This window comes from Vipera ursinii, assembly GCF_947247035.1.
Source record: "Vipera ursinii genome assembly, chromosome: 8".
NCBI lineage: Eukaryota > Metazoa > Chordata > Lepidosauria > Squamata > Viperidae > Vipera > Vipera ursinii.
This window is the reverse complement of record NC_139519.1, coordinates 23,961,981-23,975,949: the sequence shown is the minus strand read 5'-3', so window position 1 is coordinate 23,975,949 and position 13,969 is coordinate 23,961,981. Positions and strand designations below refer to the sequence as shown.

General features: G+C 49.7%; 2 protein-coding genes across 2 annotated transcripts in view; both read right to left on the bottom strand.

The window, feature by feature from the left end:
* Positions 1-13,969, bottom strand: part of DRC12 (dynein regulatory complex subunit 12 homolog) — a 204,505-nt gene that overhangs the window by 165,597 nt on the left and 24,939 nt on the right. The gene's annotated exons all lie outside the window — the stretch shown is intronic.
* The window catches only part of USP2 (ubiquitin specific peptidase 2), a gene marked incomplete at its 5' end in the record, with an annotated part of 42,042 nt that overhangs the window by 26,467 nt on the left and 1,606 nt on the right, over positions 1-13,969 (bottom strand). Inside the window, one exon of the mRNA XM_083368773.1 lies at positions 5,856-6,634. Within this exon, the coding sequence (XP_083224899.1) occupies positions 5,856-6,634 (779 nt within the window). The remainder of the gene's footprint in view (positions 1-5,855; positions 6,635-13,969) is intronic.

Genomic DNA, 13,969 nt, shown 5'->3' with positions numbered 1-13,969 from the left:
TCGAATTGTGCTTGGGGTCCAAGACAGGCCCTCCCGAACTGGGGACTCCAAAGCCCAAAGAGGGTTGTCTTTATACTATTCCTGCTTTAGAGTGCGGTTATTTGGGTGGGTGAGGGGCTGTTTAGTTCTTGTGGCCCCGTTTCTAGGGAAGGAGCCCCGTTTTTCTGATGGAAAGGAAGGAGGGAAGATGCAGGATTAAGAAATTGGGGTCTGGGCTGGTGGGAAGGCAGCCCGTCAGAAGACAGGGACATCTGTGGGCAGCCCCTGGCTCCAGATGGCCAGCTGCTAGAAAGAGGATGCTGGTTTGGTGTGATCCAGCAGACTTTTCTTCAAGGGGCCCTTTGCGCTCTCTGAGTTTGGCTGTTTTCTTGCAGACGTTTCATGACCCTACTAGGTAACATCATCAGTGCTAGAAGGGAGTGGGGTTTGCAGAGAAGAAGAAGAGGAGGAGGAGGAGGAGGAGGAGGAGGAGGAGGAGGAGGAGGAGGACTTCTGTGTGGTCCTTGAGCTTGGTGGTTTTCTTGCAGACGTTTTATGACCCTACTAGCGACTTGCACTGATGAGGTTACCTAGTTTGAGCCTGCAAGAAAACCACCAATCTCAGAGAGCGCCAAGGACCCCACATTTCAACCCGGGGTCACTGCGACCATCATAAATACAGTACGAGTCGGTTGCCAAGATCTGACTGCGGAGATGCTGCAAACCCCGTCCAGATGAAAAACGGCCGTAAGTCGCTTTGTTCAGTGCCGTTGAAACTTTGAATGGTCACTAAATGAGCTACTGTAAGTCAAGGACCGCCTCTATCCTCTTTTATGGAGGCCCTTCTCGCCTGGATCCTCCTCTTCCCGGCATGCCAGGCGAAAGGCCAGGAGCACGGAAGTGGCCAGCTCCAGCTCCCTGTTGAAGGCAGTGAGGTTGCAGGCAACTAGACCGGCCCCCAGCGAGGGAGGGATTGAATAGCCAGAAGTCGAAATCCTTACTCTGCTATCACCACCATTGTCCCCCTCCTAAAATGCCATTTTCTCAGATATCTGCCTTGCAATTTTCCTTTGAAGTCCAAGAAACTATTTTTTTGGGGGGGAGGGGGTGTGTCGATGGCCTGAGGTGGGTGGGGACCCTGGGTGGGCAATAGAAGCAGAAGTTACTAAAGGCCAGTGGTGGGATTCAAATATGGAACAACCGGTTCTCTGTGTGGATGCCGCTTCTAGAAGTCCGTTCTGGGCCCGGGCAGCAAAAAATTAGCTACCGGTTCTGCTGAAGTGGTGCGAACCGGCTGGATCCCACCACTGCTAGAGGCCCTGTAGACCAACGCTTCTCGCCCTGGGCGACTTTTAAGACCCAAGGACTTCAACTCCCAGAATTCCCTGAGCAGCCCTGCCCTGGTCAAGCGTTTGGCAACCGGGCTCAGTTTTACGGCAATTTGCAGGATTCTGCGGTCACGTGACTGTGATTTTTCCAACCCTTTTTGGTGGCTTCTGCTGTTTTCTTATGGTTTCTGGCAGGAAACACCAGTGGTGAAAATGCGTTTGCTTGATGAACTGTGGTGTTTGCTTAGTGACCATGGCGTTTGTTTAACAACCACTTCCAAAAAGATCATAAAATCGGCGACAGCCGTGTGGTGATCCATTTAACGACCGTGATGACTTACGACTGTATTCTATACTTAATTATAGTCGTAAGTCGAGGACTATCCAAACTCAACCCTGCTCCATCAAAGTAAACATTTCTGGGTGGGCTACCATGGGAAACGTAAGGTTGAAAGCAGTCAGGCAGACGCTCAAATCACCGGAGCTTTGCATCTTAAGAGTTCCAGGAATTTTCTTTCATTCATTCATTCTTTTTTTTATTTTTAACTAATAAGTTCCGCAAATTGAAAAAGTTTGAGAGAAGGACATTGGACTGGTTTGAACTTTGTCTCATCTTACAAATCGTCCTTTCAGTAAACCTTACGAGACCGCTAAGTCAGGTTCACGGCACTCCGAGGAGTTATACCTTAACTATTAACGAAGACGGAGGTTTCCTGGTTTTGCAAATTAGGAACGGGTAGAGGATCGTGATGGTGACAAACGCAGCAGAGGCCAGGCTGGTGGTCCCTGGTGGTCTTTCCCCAATTTGTCCTTTTGGAGGGGAATTTGACAGACACTCAGGGAGAAGGAGAGCATGATGGGAAAGCCAAGGGAAGAATATGTCCTCTCAACCATTTTTATTTGTATTTTTTAATCCCACCTTTATTATTTTATAAGTAACTCAAAGTGGGGAACATACGTAGTACTCCTTTCTCCTTTATTTTCCCCACAACAACAACAACAACAACAACTATGAGATTGGTTGGGGTGTGAGAGAGGGCCTGGCCCAAAGTCACCCAACTGACTTTGGCGCCTAAGGTGGAACTTGAATTCACAGTCTCCTGGTGACTGGCCCAAAGTCATCCAGCTGACTTTCACGCCTAAGGCAGGACTAGAACTCACTGTCTCCTGGTGATTGGCCCAAAGTCACCCAGTTGACTTTGGCGCCTAAGGCGGAACTAGAATTCACTGTCTCCTAGTGACTGGCCCAAAATCACCCACGCCTTTCACGCCTAAGGAAGGACTAGAAATCACAGCCTCCTAATGTTTGGTCCAAAGGGCAGGATACAAATAAATAAAAATAAATAAATAGACTCACTAGGCCGGCTTCCACGCCTAAGGGAGGACTAGAACTCCCTGTCTCCTGGTTTCTAGCCCGGCAAGTTAACCACTACTGGCTCTCAGTGTGATGCAGGAATTGGGAAGTGTGGCGGGATAACCACGTGGGAAGAAGCAGAAATAAAAGCCGTTTAAAAACTACAATTAAAATCGGTGGCAAATTCAGCCTGGGAAAGTGAACATGGTGAGGCCAGCAAAGCCAGAGGGGGCGAGGCTTAGGCCTGGAGGGGGACATGTCTGGGATGCAGGTTGACCACATTGACGGGGAGGAGATGGAGGGAAGGGAAACAGGGCAGCCTTTCCTTAAATCTGGCATGTACCACAGGTGTCCAAAGGGCTTCACCATCCCTTCGGGAGCCACCATCATCCGTAGGAAAAGCCTGGTGTTTTTCAGCTCCGTTCTTGCTTTTGGGGGAAACTGGGGGGGCAGCAGTTGTGAGGTATGCAGGGGGAAATGGATACCTTGAGCCTTGCACTCTCACTTCAGTTTCCCCCCCTCCCAAGACCCTCCCCTAAACTGGATTTGGAAAGTGCGAATTTCAACCTGCCCAAAACAATGCACCCCTGATTTAGAAAGTCATGCCTGGCTCAAGCAATTGGGGCGCAAGCTCTGATTTCCTCTGAACCGGAGGATTGCATTAATCTGGGATGTCCCAAACAACATCAGAGCGTCAGGAGGCTTTGGTTGATGCAACCTGCTGCAAAGCAGGATTGTTTTTGGGGGGGGAGGAGGGAAGGGGGAAGAGGAGTCCTGCCCCTCCTTAACAGAAAGACTGCAGTGGATTCCTTCTCCAGAGGAAGGTTTTTATATAGAGATATGAAAATCGAGGACTACCTGAACGTTATAAATACAATATAGGAATATAGGTAGTCCTGGACTTATAACGGTTCACATAATGACTGTTTGATCTTACAATGGCACTAAGAAAAAGGCGACATGATGGGTCATTGCACCTGGGATGGCGGCAGCCTTCTCACGGGCACGTGATCCAAGTTTTGGACACCTGAGAAGCAGCAGTATCCAGGTGTGTGTGTGTGTTTGTGTGTGTGTGATGTGATCACCATTCCTGACCTTCTCTGCTGACCTCTGACAAGCGAAGTCAATGGGGAAAAGTCAGACTCTGCGATTTGCTCAATGACTGCGGTGATTCCCTTCATGGCTGTGGCAAAAACGGTCATAAAATGAGAGGCGATTCGCTTAGTGACCAGCTTACTTAGCCGTGGAAACTCTGGCCCTCATTGTGGGGGTCAAAGGTTTTGGCTGTGAGAATTACCTGGGCTGCTCCGTTTTGTTGGCTTAACACAATGGTGCAAATGGGGCTTCAAAAAGAAAGTGGGGAGGGGGCGGAGACCACCACCCCAGAATACACACAAGTGGTGGGATTCAAATGTGTGAACAACCGGTTCTCTGTGTGGGTGCCGCTTCTGGAAATCCGTTCTGGGCCTGGGCAACAAAAAATTCGCTACTGGTTCTACCCAAGTGGTGCGAACCGGCTGAATCCCACCACTGACACACAGCCATGCTTGGGGGGGGAGGGGGAGTGCAGGGAAATGAAACCAGCCCCTTCCTTCAGTTCTCTACCCCCTCCCCCCACCCACCCCAGGAAATTGCTTGTTTCATCAGCAGCGAAAGAGTCAACCTGTCCGATGTTCTGTTTCCCTGCCTCTCAGTCCTTGGCACAAGTCCCCGTTTTTTACGCAACCGATATAATCACTTAATACTCACTCGGGAACATGCATAGGAGCGCACAAACACACCCACCCGCGTACACACGCACACCAACGCGTTCTGTCAATAGCCCTAAGAGACGTTTAGAGAAGGCTGTGGCCCTGCAGGGGCTCGTCACAGATGGGGGCATCTGGTGGGACCCTCTCTCTCTCTGCCTCTCTCTTTCTCTCGGCTTTCCAGATGTTTCTCCACCAGGTGTGGATCTCCCCCCACCCAAAAAAGCCACAGGATGGAACTGCAGTTGGAAAGGCTGAGAACAGGCCATATTTAGGCTCCGCATCCTGCCCAAAGGGGACATCTGTGCCCAGCTCACATGTTTCCACTTCACTCTTTCCTCAACCTGGCATGGGGACTTGTTCTCCCCATATTGTCAAGTCCTTCGGGTTGCCGAGCTAGAGAGAAGTTCCCTGAGGTTTCAGCACGAGTCTGAAAGCTCAGAAGCACCAGCAATAGCCCTTAGACTTATATACCGCTTCACAGCGCTTTACAGCCCTCTCTAAGCAGTTTACAGAATCAGCCTATTACCCCCAAATTGTCTGGGTCCTCATTTTACTGACCTCAGAAGGATGGAAGGCTGAGTCAACCTCGAGCCGGTGAGAATCGAACTGCCGAACTGCTGGCAGCCGGCAGTCAGCAGAAAAAAAATAGCCTGCAGTACTGCATTCTAACCACTGTGCCACCACGGAAGACAAAACATCTTGTTCCAGTGACCAAACCAGGTTGGATCCTGCATCAGTCAGGTTTCCTTAAGAACACCGAGAGCCCCAGGCCGTTCAGGATGGCGGTGGAAGCATTGGCAGCCAGTAACCAGCATTTAATCACGCCTGGCCTCACCCGGGCACAGCAAAATTAGGCCACTGGGCCATGGCCTTGTTGACCCAGGTACCACGGCCATTCCACCTGGCTGTGCTCCGGAGGAGATGAGGGCATTCCATGCCTGGAGCGTGGCAAGGGTGTGTTGGAAAAAAACCCCAGGTGTGCTTGGAATGGATGGAAAATGGGAGGTTACAGAGTGCAATGCACTCGAGAACGACTGGGAGGATTTGGATTTCCAAGTTTCACCGCAGCCGAGATTGCAGAGGCTTCTTGCCCAGCAAGGAGCAGGAAACCAAATGGTGGGTGAACTGCCAATTAACCCTCTGCCCCCTTTTAAAAATAGTCTGCTAACAGATTTAGCAATTTAGCAGACAGAGGTCAACTTGGGTACGAGACGAGAGGTCCTACGTTGTGTGAAGGCTATCCCTAGGTTAAGATAACATCTGGACTCTGTGTCCAGATAACATCTGGACTCTCTTTCTGTATTGATTTTGGTTCGACTCAGTGCTGGGTTGCAGCAAATGGGGGGGGTCATCCTCTCCCCCTCCCCCATTTCCCTGATTCCATGGAAAATGCACAGCCCCTCCCTCCACCCCAAACCCAGTTCAAATTCTGGAGCCTCTTACCGGATTCTCCTTGCTCAGGACGTCTGTCTGGCTGTCAGTCCGCTCCCACTGCTGCACAGAGCAACGGCTAGTGGGGCGCAGGGTGGGGGTGATGACTTCTGGGGTGGAACCGTGCAAGCCAGGGCCTGGGGAGCGCCCCCCTTTGCGGCTGTAGGACTCCAAGTAGTCCTGGACATAATCCGAGTGTCTGCTGGGCTGGTAAAATCCTTGGATGCTACAGAGCTCTTGTCGGGGGCGGGGGACGAAGGGGCTGCGGGTCGAGGTGGAAGGGTAGGGGTCCGAGGACAGGTGCATGGAGGAGAGGTCCCGGGCCAAGTCAGAATGGCTGCTGGATTTCTTGCGTCCCAGCGGGGTGGAGCCATAGCTGGTCGAGGGCCCGTTTGCAAAGGAGTAGGTGGCCCCTCCACTCAGCCCTCCAGAGGGCCGGACAGGGACCCGACTGTACCCAGGGCTCAGCCTGGTGCCCGAGTCCGGGCGCTGGAGCAGCCTCCCGCCCCCATCAAAGTTCAAAGAAGAGGAGGCGGTGGCCCCCGACGTCCGCAGGTGGGTAGAAGTCAAGTAGCTGGAAGGAGTGGTGGGCTTGTAGTTGAGCTTCTCTTTGTCTGAGTAGGAGGAGGAGAGCCTGGAAGAGTAGGAGGAATAGGTGGCATAGCTGGTGGAGGTTTTGCTGCAAGGCAAGGTGTCCGAGTAGCGGGGAGAGTCCACGTAGCGCTTCAAGGTGGAAGAGAGCTGGGACATCCTGAGGGAGGGGGCGCTGGGGGAGATGCGGGTGGCATTGACTGCAAGAGAGCAAAAGCAAGAACCAGTTAGCTGGAGGGGCTGGCTTGAAGGGGGTCCTTGCCCCCCTTCAGGATCAGTAGAAAGACAAGACCCAAGGGCCTTCCAACAATGGTTGGCCAACTGATTCTTCATGTCACACCATTGACTGAATCCATAAAGTCAAGAGAGAGAGAGAGAGAGAGAGAGAGAGAGAGAGAGAGAAATCTCCATATAATAACCATTGGCATTGATAGAAAGTTAACCTACTCTTTCAGCTAATGAAATCTTGACCATTTCTGGAACATGCAAGACTTTTCCAAAATAGAGAACAAACCCATTTCCTGAATATGTTTGTCAGTACCAAGAAGGTAAATTTCTTCCTGTTTACATAAACCCATCCTCTCTGTCGTGCCCCACTTGTTCAACCCACCTGTCCCCCGAAAAAATATTCTGTGCCATCCTTCCTGATGCATTGTGCTTCCATCATTTTAACCCAGCTTAGCCTCCCATGATGAGAATTGTAGTCCCACATCTGAGGACTGATGACCTTGAAAAAAGCCCAACTCTTTTCATCAGGGTTTAAAAAAAGAAAAAAAGGAAGAAAGAATTGGAAGCATCAGGAGACACGAAGGTGACTCCTGCCTCCTGCTGGTAAAATGTCATTTTGCAAAAGAAAACAGGTAATTTAAGAATTATAGAATAACTACACAGGCTTGGTTCACGCAGGTTCAGCCAAAGAGGGTCAAAGAAGCAAAAACATCTTTTAAATTATTGTACACACGACATAAAGTCACCACCACCAGTTCATGTGCACTTTCTAAGAATCTAGAATGTTCTAATGTCTCAAATCAGTGTGGATCCAAGCGATGTTTGCCCTTTTGCAGTTGACGGATGGAAATTTTGCCAGGACACAGGTTTTCTAAATGTCCTTTAAATTTTTGTTTTGCACAGCCAGATACTTAGACTAGATTTGGCATTTTTGTCCATCTACTGAGTCCTTCCCAAGGACCTGGCATAGGTAGATGTTGTTGTTTGATGGCCTTGGTGCAGGATGTAAGCTGTTCCAATTAAAGCTGCTTTTTGCAGCTGATTGACAGTGATTTTGTCAATGCCAATGGTGTTCAAGGGATGGTCAAAATGTTTGGGGACTGCACACCAATGGATATAGGTGCCATCTTTGCTTTTTTGCCACCATGATTAAACTTCTATTTGCAGGTCTTTGTGATTTCCCCCCCAATTCTTTCTCTTCTCTTCTCTTCTCTTCTCTTCTCTTCTCTTCTCTTCTCTTCTCTTCTCTTCTCTTCTCTTCTCTTCTGCTGTCTCCAGCTACTGCATCCACTGATTATTATGATTTAAAAATATCATTTGGTGTTTCATCAGACACAACCCAGAACTCCAGTTGAAAGGTCGGAAGAAAGACAGAGGGGTATGTTTACTTTCCATGTCAATTCTGGAACAACTCTAAAGCTCAGAGAATAGAATAGAGCTTGAGGGGACCTGGGAGGTCTTCTAGTCTAACCCCCTGCTTGAGCAGGAGACCCTATACTATTTGAGACAAATGAGACAGTCTCTTCTTGAAAGCCTCCAGGGATGGAGCACCCACAACTTCTGGAGGCAAGCTGTTCTAATGATTTGATTGTTCTCACTGTCAGGAAATTCCTCCTTAGTTCTAGGCTGGTTCTTTCCTTGATTAGTTTCCATCCGTTGTTTTTCATCTTGCCTTTTGGTGCTTTGGAGAATAGCTTGACCCCTTGTCTTTGTAGGAGCCCCTCAGATATTGGAAGACTTCTATCATGTCTCTCCTCGTCCTTCTTTTCATTAGACTAGGCACACCCAATTCCTGCAAACGTTCTTCGTAGGTCAGACTCTGTGGTTTTAAAAAGCTGGATTTTACCCCATCCTTTCCCAACCAAATCTCCAGATGTGCTGGGACCAGATCTTTTCTCCTCCAGCTTCTCTGCTATTTTACCCTTTTTACAACCCCAGTGAAAACTGGGAGAGAAAAACTCCACCATCTGGATTCCTACCTGCCCTCCAATTCTTTAACGCCCAAGAAAACCAAGCGGGGAAGGAAGACGTTAATTCTTGCACTGAAGATCTGGGAACAGCCTGTTCTCCAGGGAGGAGTCCTCTTTCAACACACCGTTGCCACCTGGAGAGAAGCTTTCTCCAGCTCACCTGCTCGGGATGCCTCCTGAGCAGCTCACCTTCTCACGTGACACTTTGCTGCCGCGTGCTTCTCTCGGGTCACTAAGTGCAGGCACAAGAGAGGCTGGCCAGGTCTTGTGGGAGCCTGTCACTGCAGTGGTGGCACATGATAGCCTGGGGCACACAGGGTCCAGCTCAGGAGTCTCCGACATCTCTCAAATCCCAGGGCTGTAATGTTCTGCACACAGTAAGCGACACACAAAGGCTGCCTTCTAGCGGCCTTTGGAGAGCAACGCGCTCTTTCTGGCAAGCTTCCTCTGCTCAATCTGAGCTCTTCAAGAATCACATCAGTTGGCTGGCTTCTTTATTTTCCAAACAAGACTGAAATAAGGGCACAACGCCCCCTTGGTCCTTTTTCACAAGGCCTTTTGGTGTGCTTGAAATACAACTTGCACCTGATGTTCTCCTGCTTCTGATGGGTTGGGTGAATGTGTCCTCCTGGAGCCCTCAGGGGACTTTCCACTCTGCCCTCTCTGGGTTTTGTTTTTTTGTTTTCTTGAAACTCAGCCATCCATGTTTATCCATCCTTCCTCCCTCCCTCCATCCTTTGCCCATCCTTTCTATTCATACACTCCGCTATCCATCCATCCTTCCATCCATCCATCCATCCATCCCTCTTTCACACGAGAGCTCAAAGCAGCCTACACAGCCCTGGGTCTTCCTACTTTCCCCCACAGAACAATCCTACGAAGTAGGTTGGGCTGAGAGACCGTGACTTCTGATGGGTTGGATGGATCCTCCTCAATGCAGCCCAGAGGGGACTTTCCATCTTGCCCTTCACTGACTTTTCTCTATTTTCTTCAAACTCAATTCTTCAATGTAAACAGAAAAGCAAAATTCCTCTCCAAGCGAGGTGGATTCGCCAGGCTCCAGGAGCCTAGCTGGGCAGTTTTCTTGGCAACCAACTAGAAGTAGTGGACCACTTCTTCTTCTTCTTGGGACCCTCTTTTAGCTTTGGGATTCTCCAATAGTCCCCTTCCAGGTCCTCCTTACTCAGTTAGAGCCACGGTGTCCTACAAGGTCCCTCGCCTGTCCTGCTTCTGTCTCTGGTTCAAGAGCAAAGTCTCGACCAACAAGGCCATTTTTCCTAGATTTCATCTATTCAAGTCATCCGTACCGATGTTTACGCAACCGAGTCTCACTCTTCGTGTTCAATGAGAGGACAGTTTCAAGACTGGGAGTGCTGATGTTTGTAGAAACACCACAAACGTCTTGGGGGAGGGAAAGCCCATGAGGACAACTTTCTGAGATAAACCTTTGGGTGAAATCCTCTCTCAAAATTCAGTGAGGTGGGAGGTGCCACTGGGTTCACACCCAAGGCTAATGCCCAGATGTTTGGCTTTGTGCTTGCACACCTGTGTGAGTGTGCATCTTAGCATCAGAAGTGACTCAAGGTCATGGGAGCCCAGGAGAAGCTAGGATAAGGTCATGCCTTCCATGACATCATTTGTCATCTGCCTGATGCACCTCACCTCATCCACCCAGTCCTGTGAGGCCTGCGACAGCCCTCTTCTTTGCCTCCTTCACCCTCCTTCAGCCTGGTTCCTCTAGACAAGGATCGTGGAATTGGTTGCCCTCCACCAATCACTCTGAGGGTCCCTCACCACTGTGGGCGACCAGCAGAGATTGTGGGAGGGAAATAGTTCAGGGAAAATGGAGGGGGGGCAGTGATCCCCCTCCCTTCAAGCAGTGATGGACTTACTTAGATGGATCATGAAACATCTGCAAGACCAATCAAGGAGAATATTTGTAGCTCAGGGTTGAAATGAGGGGTCCTTGTGCTCTGTGAGCTTGGTGATTTTCTTGTAGCATTTCATGACCCAACTAGGAAACATCATCAGTGCTATTGAATTGATGATATTACCTAGTTTGATAATGAAACATCTGCAAGAAAACCACCAAGCTCAGAGATCTTCAAGGACCCTACAGTCCTCCTCCTCTTCCTCCTCTTCCTCCTCCTCCCCGCTCCTCTCCACAAACCCCACTGCCTTCTAGCACTGATGATGTTCCCTAGTTGGGTCCTGAAATGTCTGCAAGGAAACCACCCAGCTCAGAGAGCCCCAAGGACCCCCACAACTCAACTCTGAGCTACACAGATTCTCTTCTCGTGGTACAAAAAGGACACTCAACCCAACCAAACACTCCCCACTTGATCAGAGGTCTCAGACTACGCCTTCTGAGGTCTTGTGTGAAGCTGGAAAGCATGCTGCCTACAGTCCAGCATCGGAGAAATGCTGCTCTTGAATTTCCAGCCAGAATGCTCGTGTTTCCTTATGAATGATTGATGCCAGGAGCTTGCGATGGCCACTGCTCCAGAAAAAGGTATTTTTTGCAGTCTATGTTCAATTCGGGGCTCTGCAGAAAACGGGTGATGGGCCTCACAGCAGAGGAGGAGGAGGTGGGGTGTTGAGAAACTTTGCAAGCCTTTTTTCTTCCTAAAGAGCCTCTGCAACTTGAGAAGATTTCTTACATGGAAGAATTGGCACATAAAGTGCCATGGAAACTGCTGTTCATTCTGGGCCTTCCCAGCTTCTCTGCGAACTGGAGGAGTGCTGGGTGCTGAAACTTTTCAAAGCATGTTGAGATTGTTGCCTGTTGATTTCTGGCAGCCGTTTACATGTTCTTGGCTGAGGAGCTGCGCGTTACTCTGCTTAGAGTCAGTATTCTTAGTTGTAAAATGGGAATATGTGTAAATGTATATATATATAATGTTTAAGTATTTGTCAAGGCTTTTTGAATGGACCTTGCTAATTAACTCTTTCATTCCTGTTTTGGCCCGGCTCAGGGCTTATCCACAGGAACTAGTCAACTTATGACAGCTCATTATTTGTGCAAATTATTCAAATTGCTAATAAAGAATTTGGGAGGCTAAGATAATCATTTCGAACTCATTTATGTTCTCATCAGTTAGTCATACCCTTTATCTGAGATTCGAACCCGGGCTGATTATATATCAGGCAGTGTTTTAACCTCCTGAGCCACGGGTTCCTTCTCTCTTATATTAGCTGGAAGGCAAGGCAAATGTATGTTTAAGTATTTGTCAAGGCTTTTTGAATGGACCTTGCTAATTAACTCTCTCTGTGTGTCTGTGTGTATACACACACACACACACACACACACACACACACACACACACACCAATAGCGCCCATCTCAACTGTATGGGTGGTTCACAAACAATAGGATAGGAGTACAATGTAAAAGTACTAAAACAATAGAGAAGAAGCAATTTCAGAACAATAAAAGCCACACCACAAAATCCATAGCTGGGTTAGCCTAACATTCATCAATAACAGTCAACACAGCCACTGACAGGCTCTACCACACCCTACGTGCCTACGTCTGATGGCAAACCCACAATTGTGTATGTGTGCCTGTGCGTATATCAAGATGGAGTGAGGAAGGGAAGGAAGGAAGGAAGGAAAAGATAGAGAAGGGAGGAAGGGGTGGGAGAAGGAAGGGAGGGAGGGAGAAAAGAAGGGAGGGAGGGAAGAAGGAAATGGAGGAGAAGAGAAGAGAAGAGAAGAGAAGAAAGCAGACGCCTTAAACTTAGAAGAAAGCACAGAACAAAGACAAGAAAAGTGGCAGAGACGAAAAGAATTCAGATCTTCCCAAAACAGGTGATCCATTTTAGGCTAACCCAGCTAGAAGCTGCCCTCCTGGACATGTGAGCAGATCCCCCCAGATCACCTCGCTTTCCTCCAACGTGTCTCGGATCAGCTCTGGAGATACCCATCCCAATACTCTTGGACCTCCTTTGGATTTGGGCTAAAGCTTAACTCCCACCTACCCCCTCTGAGCAAGTTAAACAATCAGAAAGTCCCCAAACACAGAAAGCAGCTGGAGAAGGCCCTCCCCTCCCCCCCGGACACTGCAACCAAGCCCCTTCTGCCTCCCCCAAGCCCTCCCCCAAGGCGGCACAGAGCCTGCCGGGCGGGAGAGACCCCCTTCAGCCACGTTCAGCTAGTGTCATCCAGCCAAGGGACCCTCCTGGGAGCAGCCATGGCCTTGCAGAGCTTACCTGACCTCCCTCCAGCCCCCAGGCAGGGCTGCTTCCCCCAGCCTCTGCACTCTGAGAGAGGTTCTCCACCAGCCCTGCCGGGAAGACGTGCCAGCCGGGCCAAGGGGATGTTGCCAGCCCCGGAGAAAGTCAGCCTCTTTGTCTGGCAGCTGCTGGGCTGCCCTCCTCTCCTCCAGCCTGGTTTCCTGAGGCTCACATGGAGGAGTTTGGCTGGTTGCTGAGGAAACAGCCCTTTCAGGGTGACTGGCCGAAAGTTGAGGGTTGGCCGGGTGCCCTGGCGGGTCTCCAGCTGGCCCTCGGCAGGCGGTGTTGGAGAAACAGGCAAGGGCTGCAGGAAAGAGGCTTCCTGGTGGCAGCAGACATGGGGGGGGATGAGATGGCCTGCAAACAGAGCCTCCTTCCCAGGTGGGACAGTGGGAGGATCTGTCAGGGGGAAGGAAGAATTTGTTGGAAGCACTTTCTGAACCCGCAAAATGGGAGCTGCCCTGCCCATCCGTGCCATGTTGGCTAGAGAGAGGGAAGGTCCCAGAGAGGCTCTTCCTTCACGTGCATCAAGTGCCATAATGCAAATCACGTCACTTGTGCCAGAATGTCATGGCGCGTGGAGAGCACTAGCCCTCCATTCCTGGGGATGCCTCCAAAGAGAGGGACCACGATAGCCAGCAAAGGATTGTGGGGAAGTTCTGCTCTTTGGGATTGACTGGACCTTCTCTGAGAGCCCAGAGATCTTTCCAGCAAAATGGTTTCCATGTTTATAACCATAGTTTATATTGTTATTTTAATCCATTGTAAGCTGCACGGAACCGCTCTCAGTGGCGATATATTTTTTTTTAAAAATGGGGGGGATACAGGGAGTCACCCCTTTCAGACAAATAGTTACCCAATCTCTTCTTTAAAAAGATTGGAAAACACCACACTAAAACCTCTGGAGCAAATTTAATTCACAGACTCTTTCTGTCCCAAAATCAGTGCTGGGCCCAAATGTGTGCCAATTAACACAACAGCCTGGAATGTCCCTTTCACACTTTGGAAGGGCTCTTTCAAGGCTAACCTCCCGAGTCTAGTCCATATTGGAAACGAACCAGCCACACCTGTGATTGGTGTGGCCTGTTTCTAAGATCGAAACA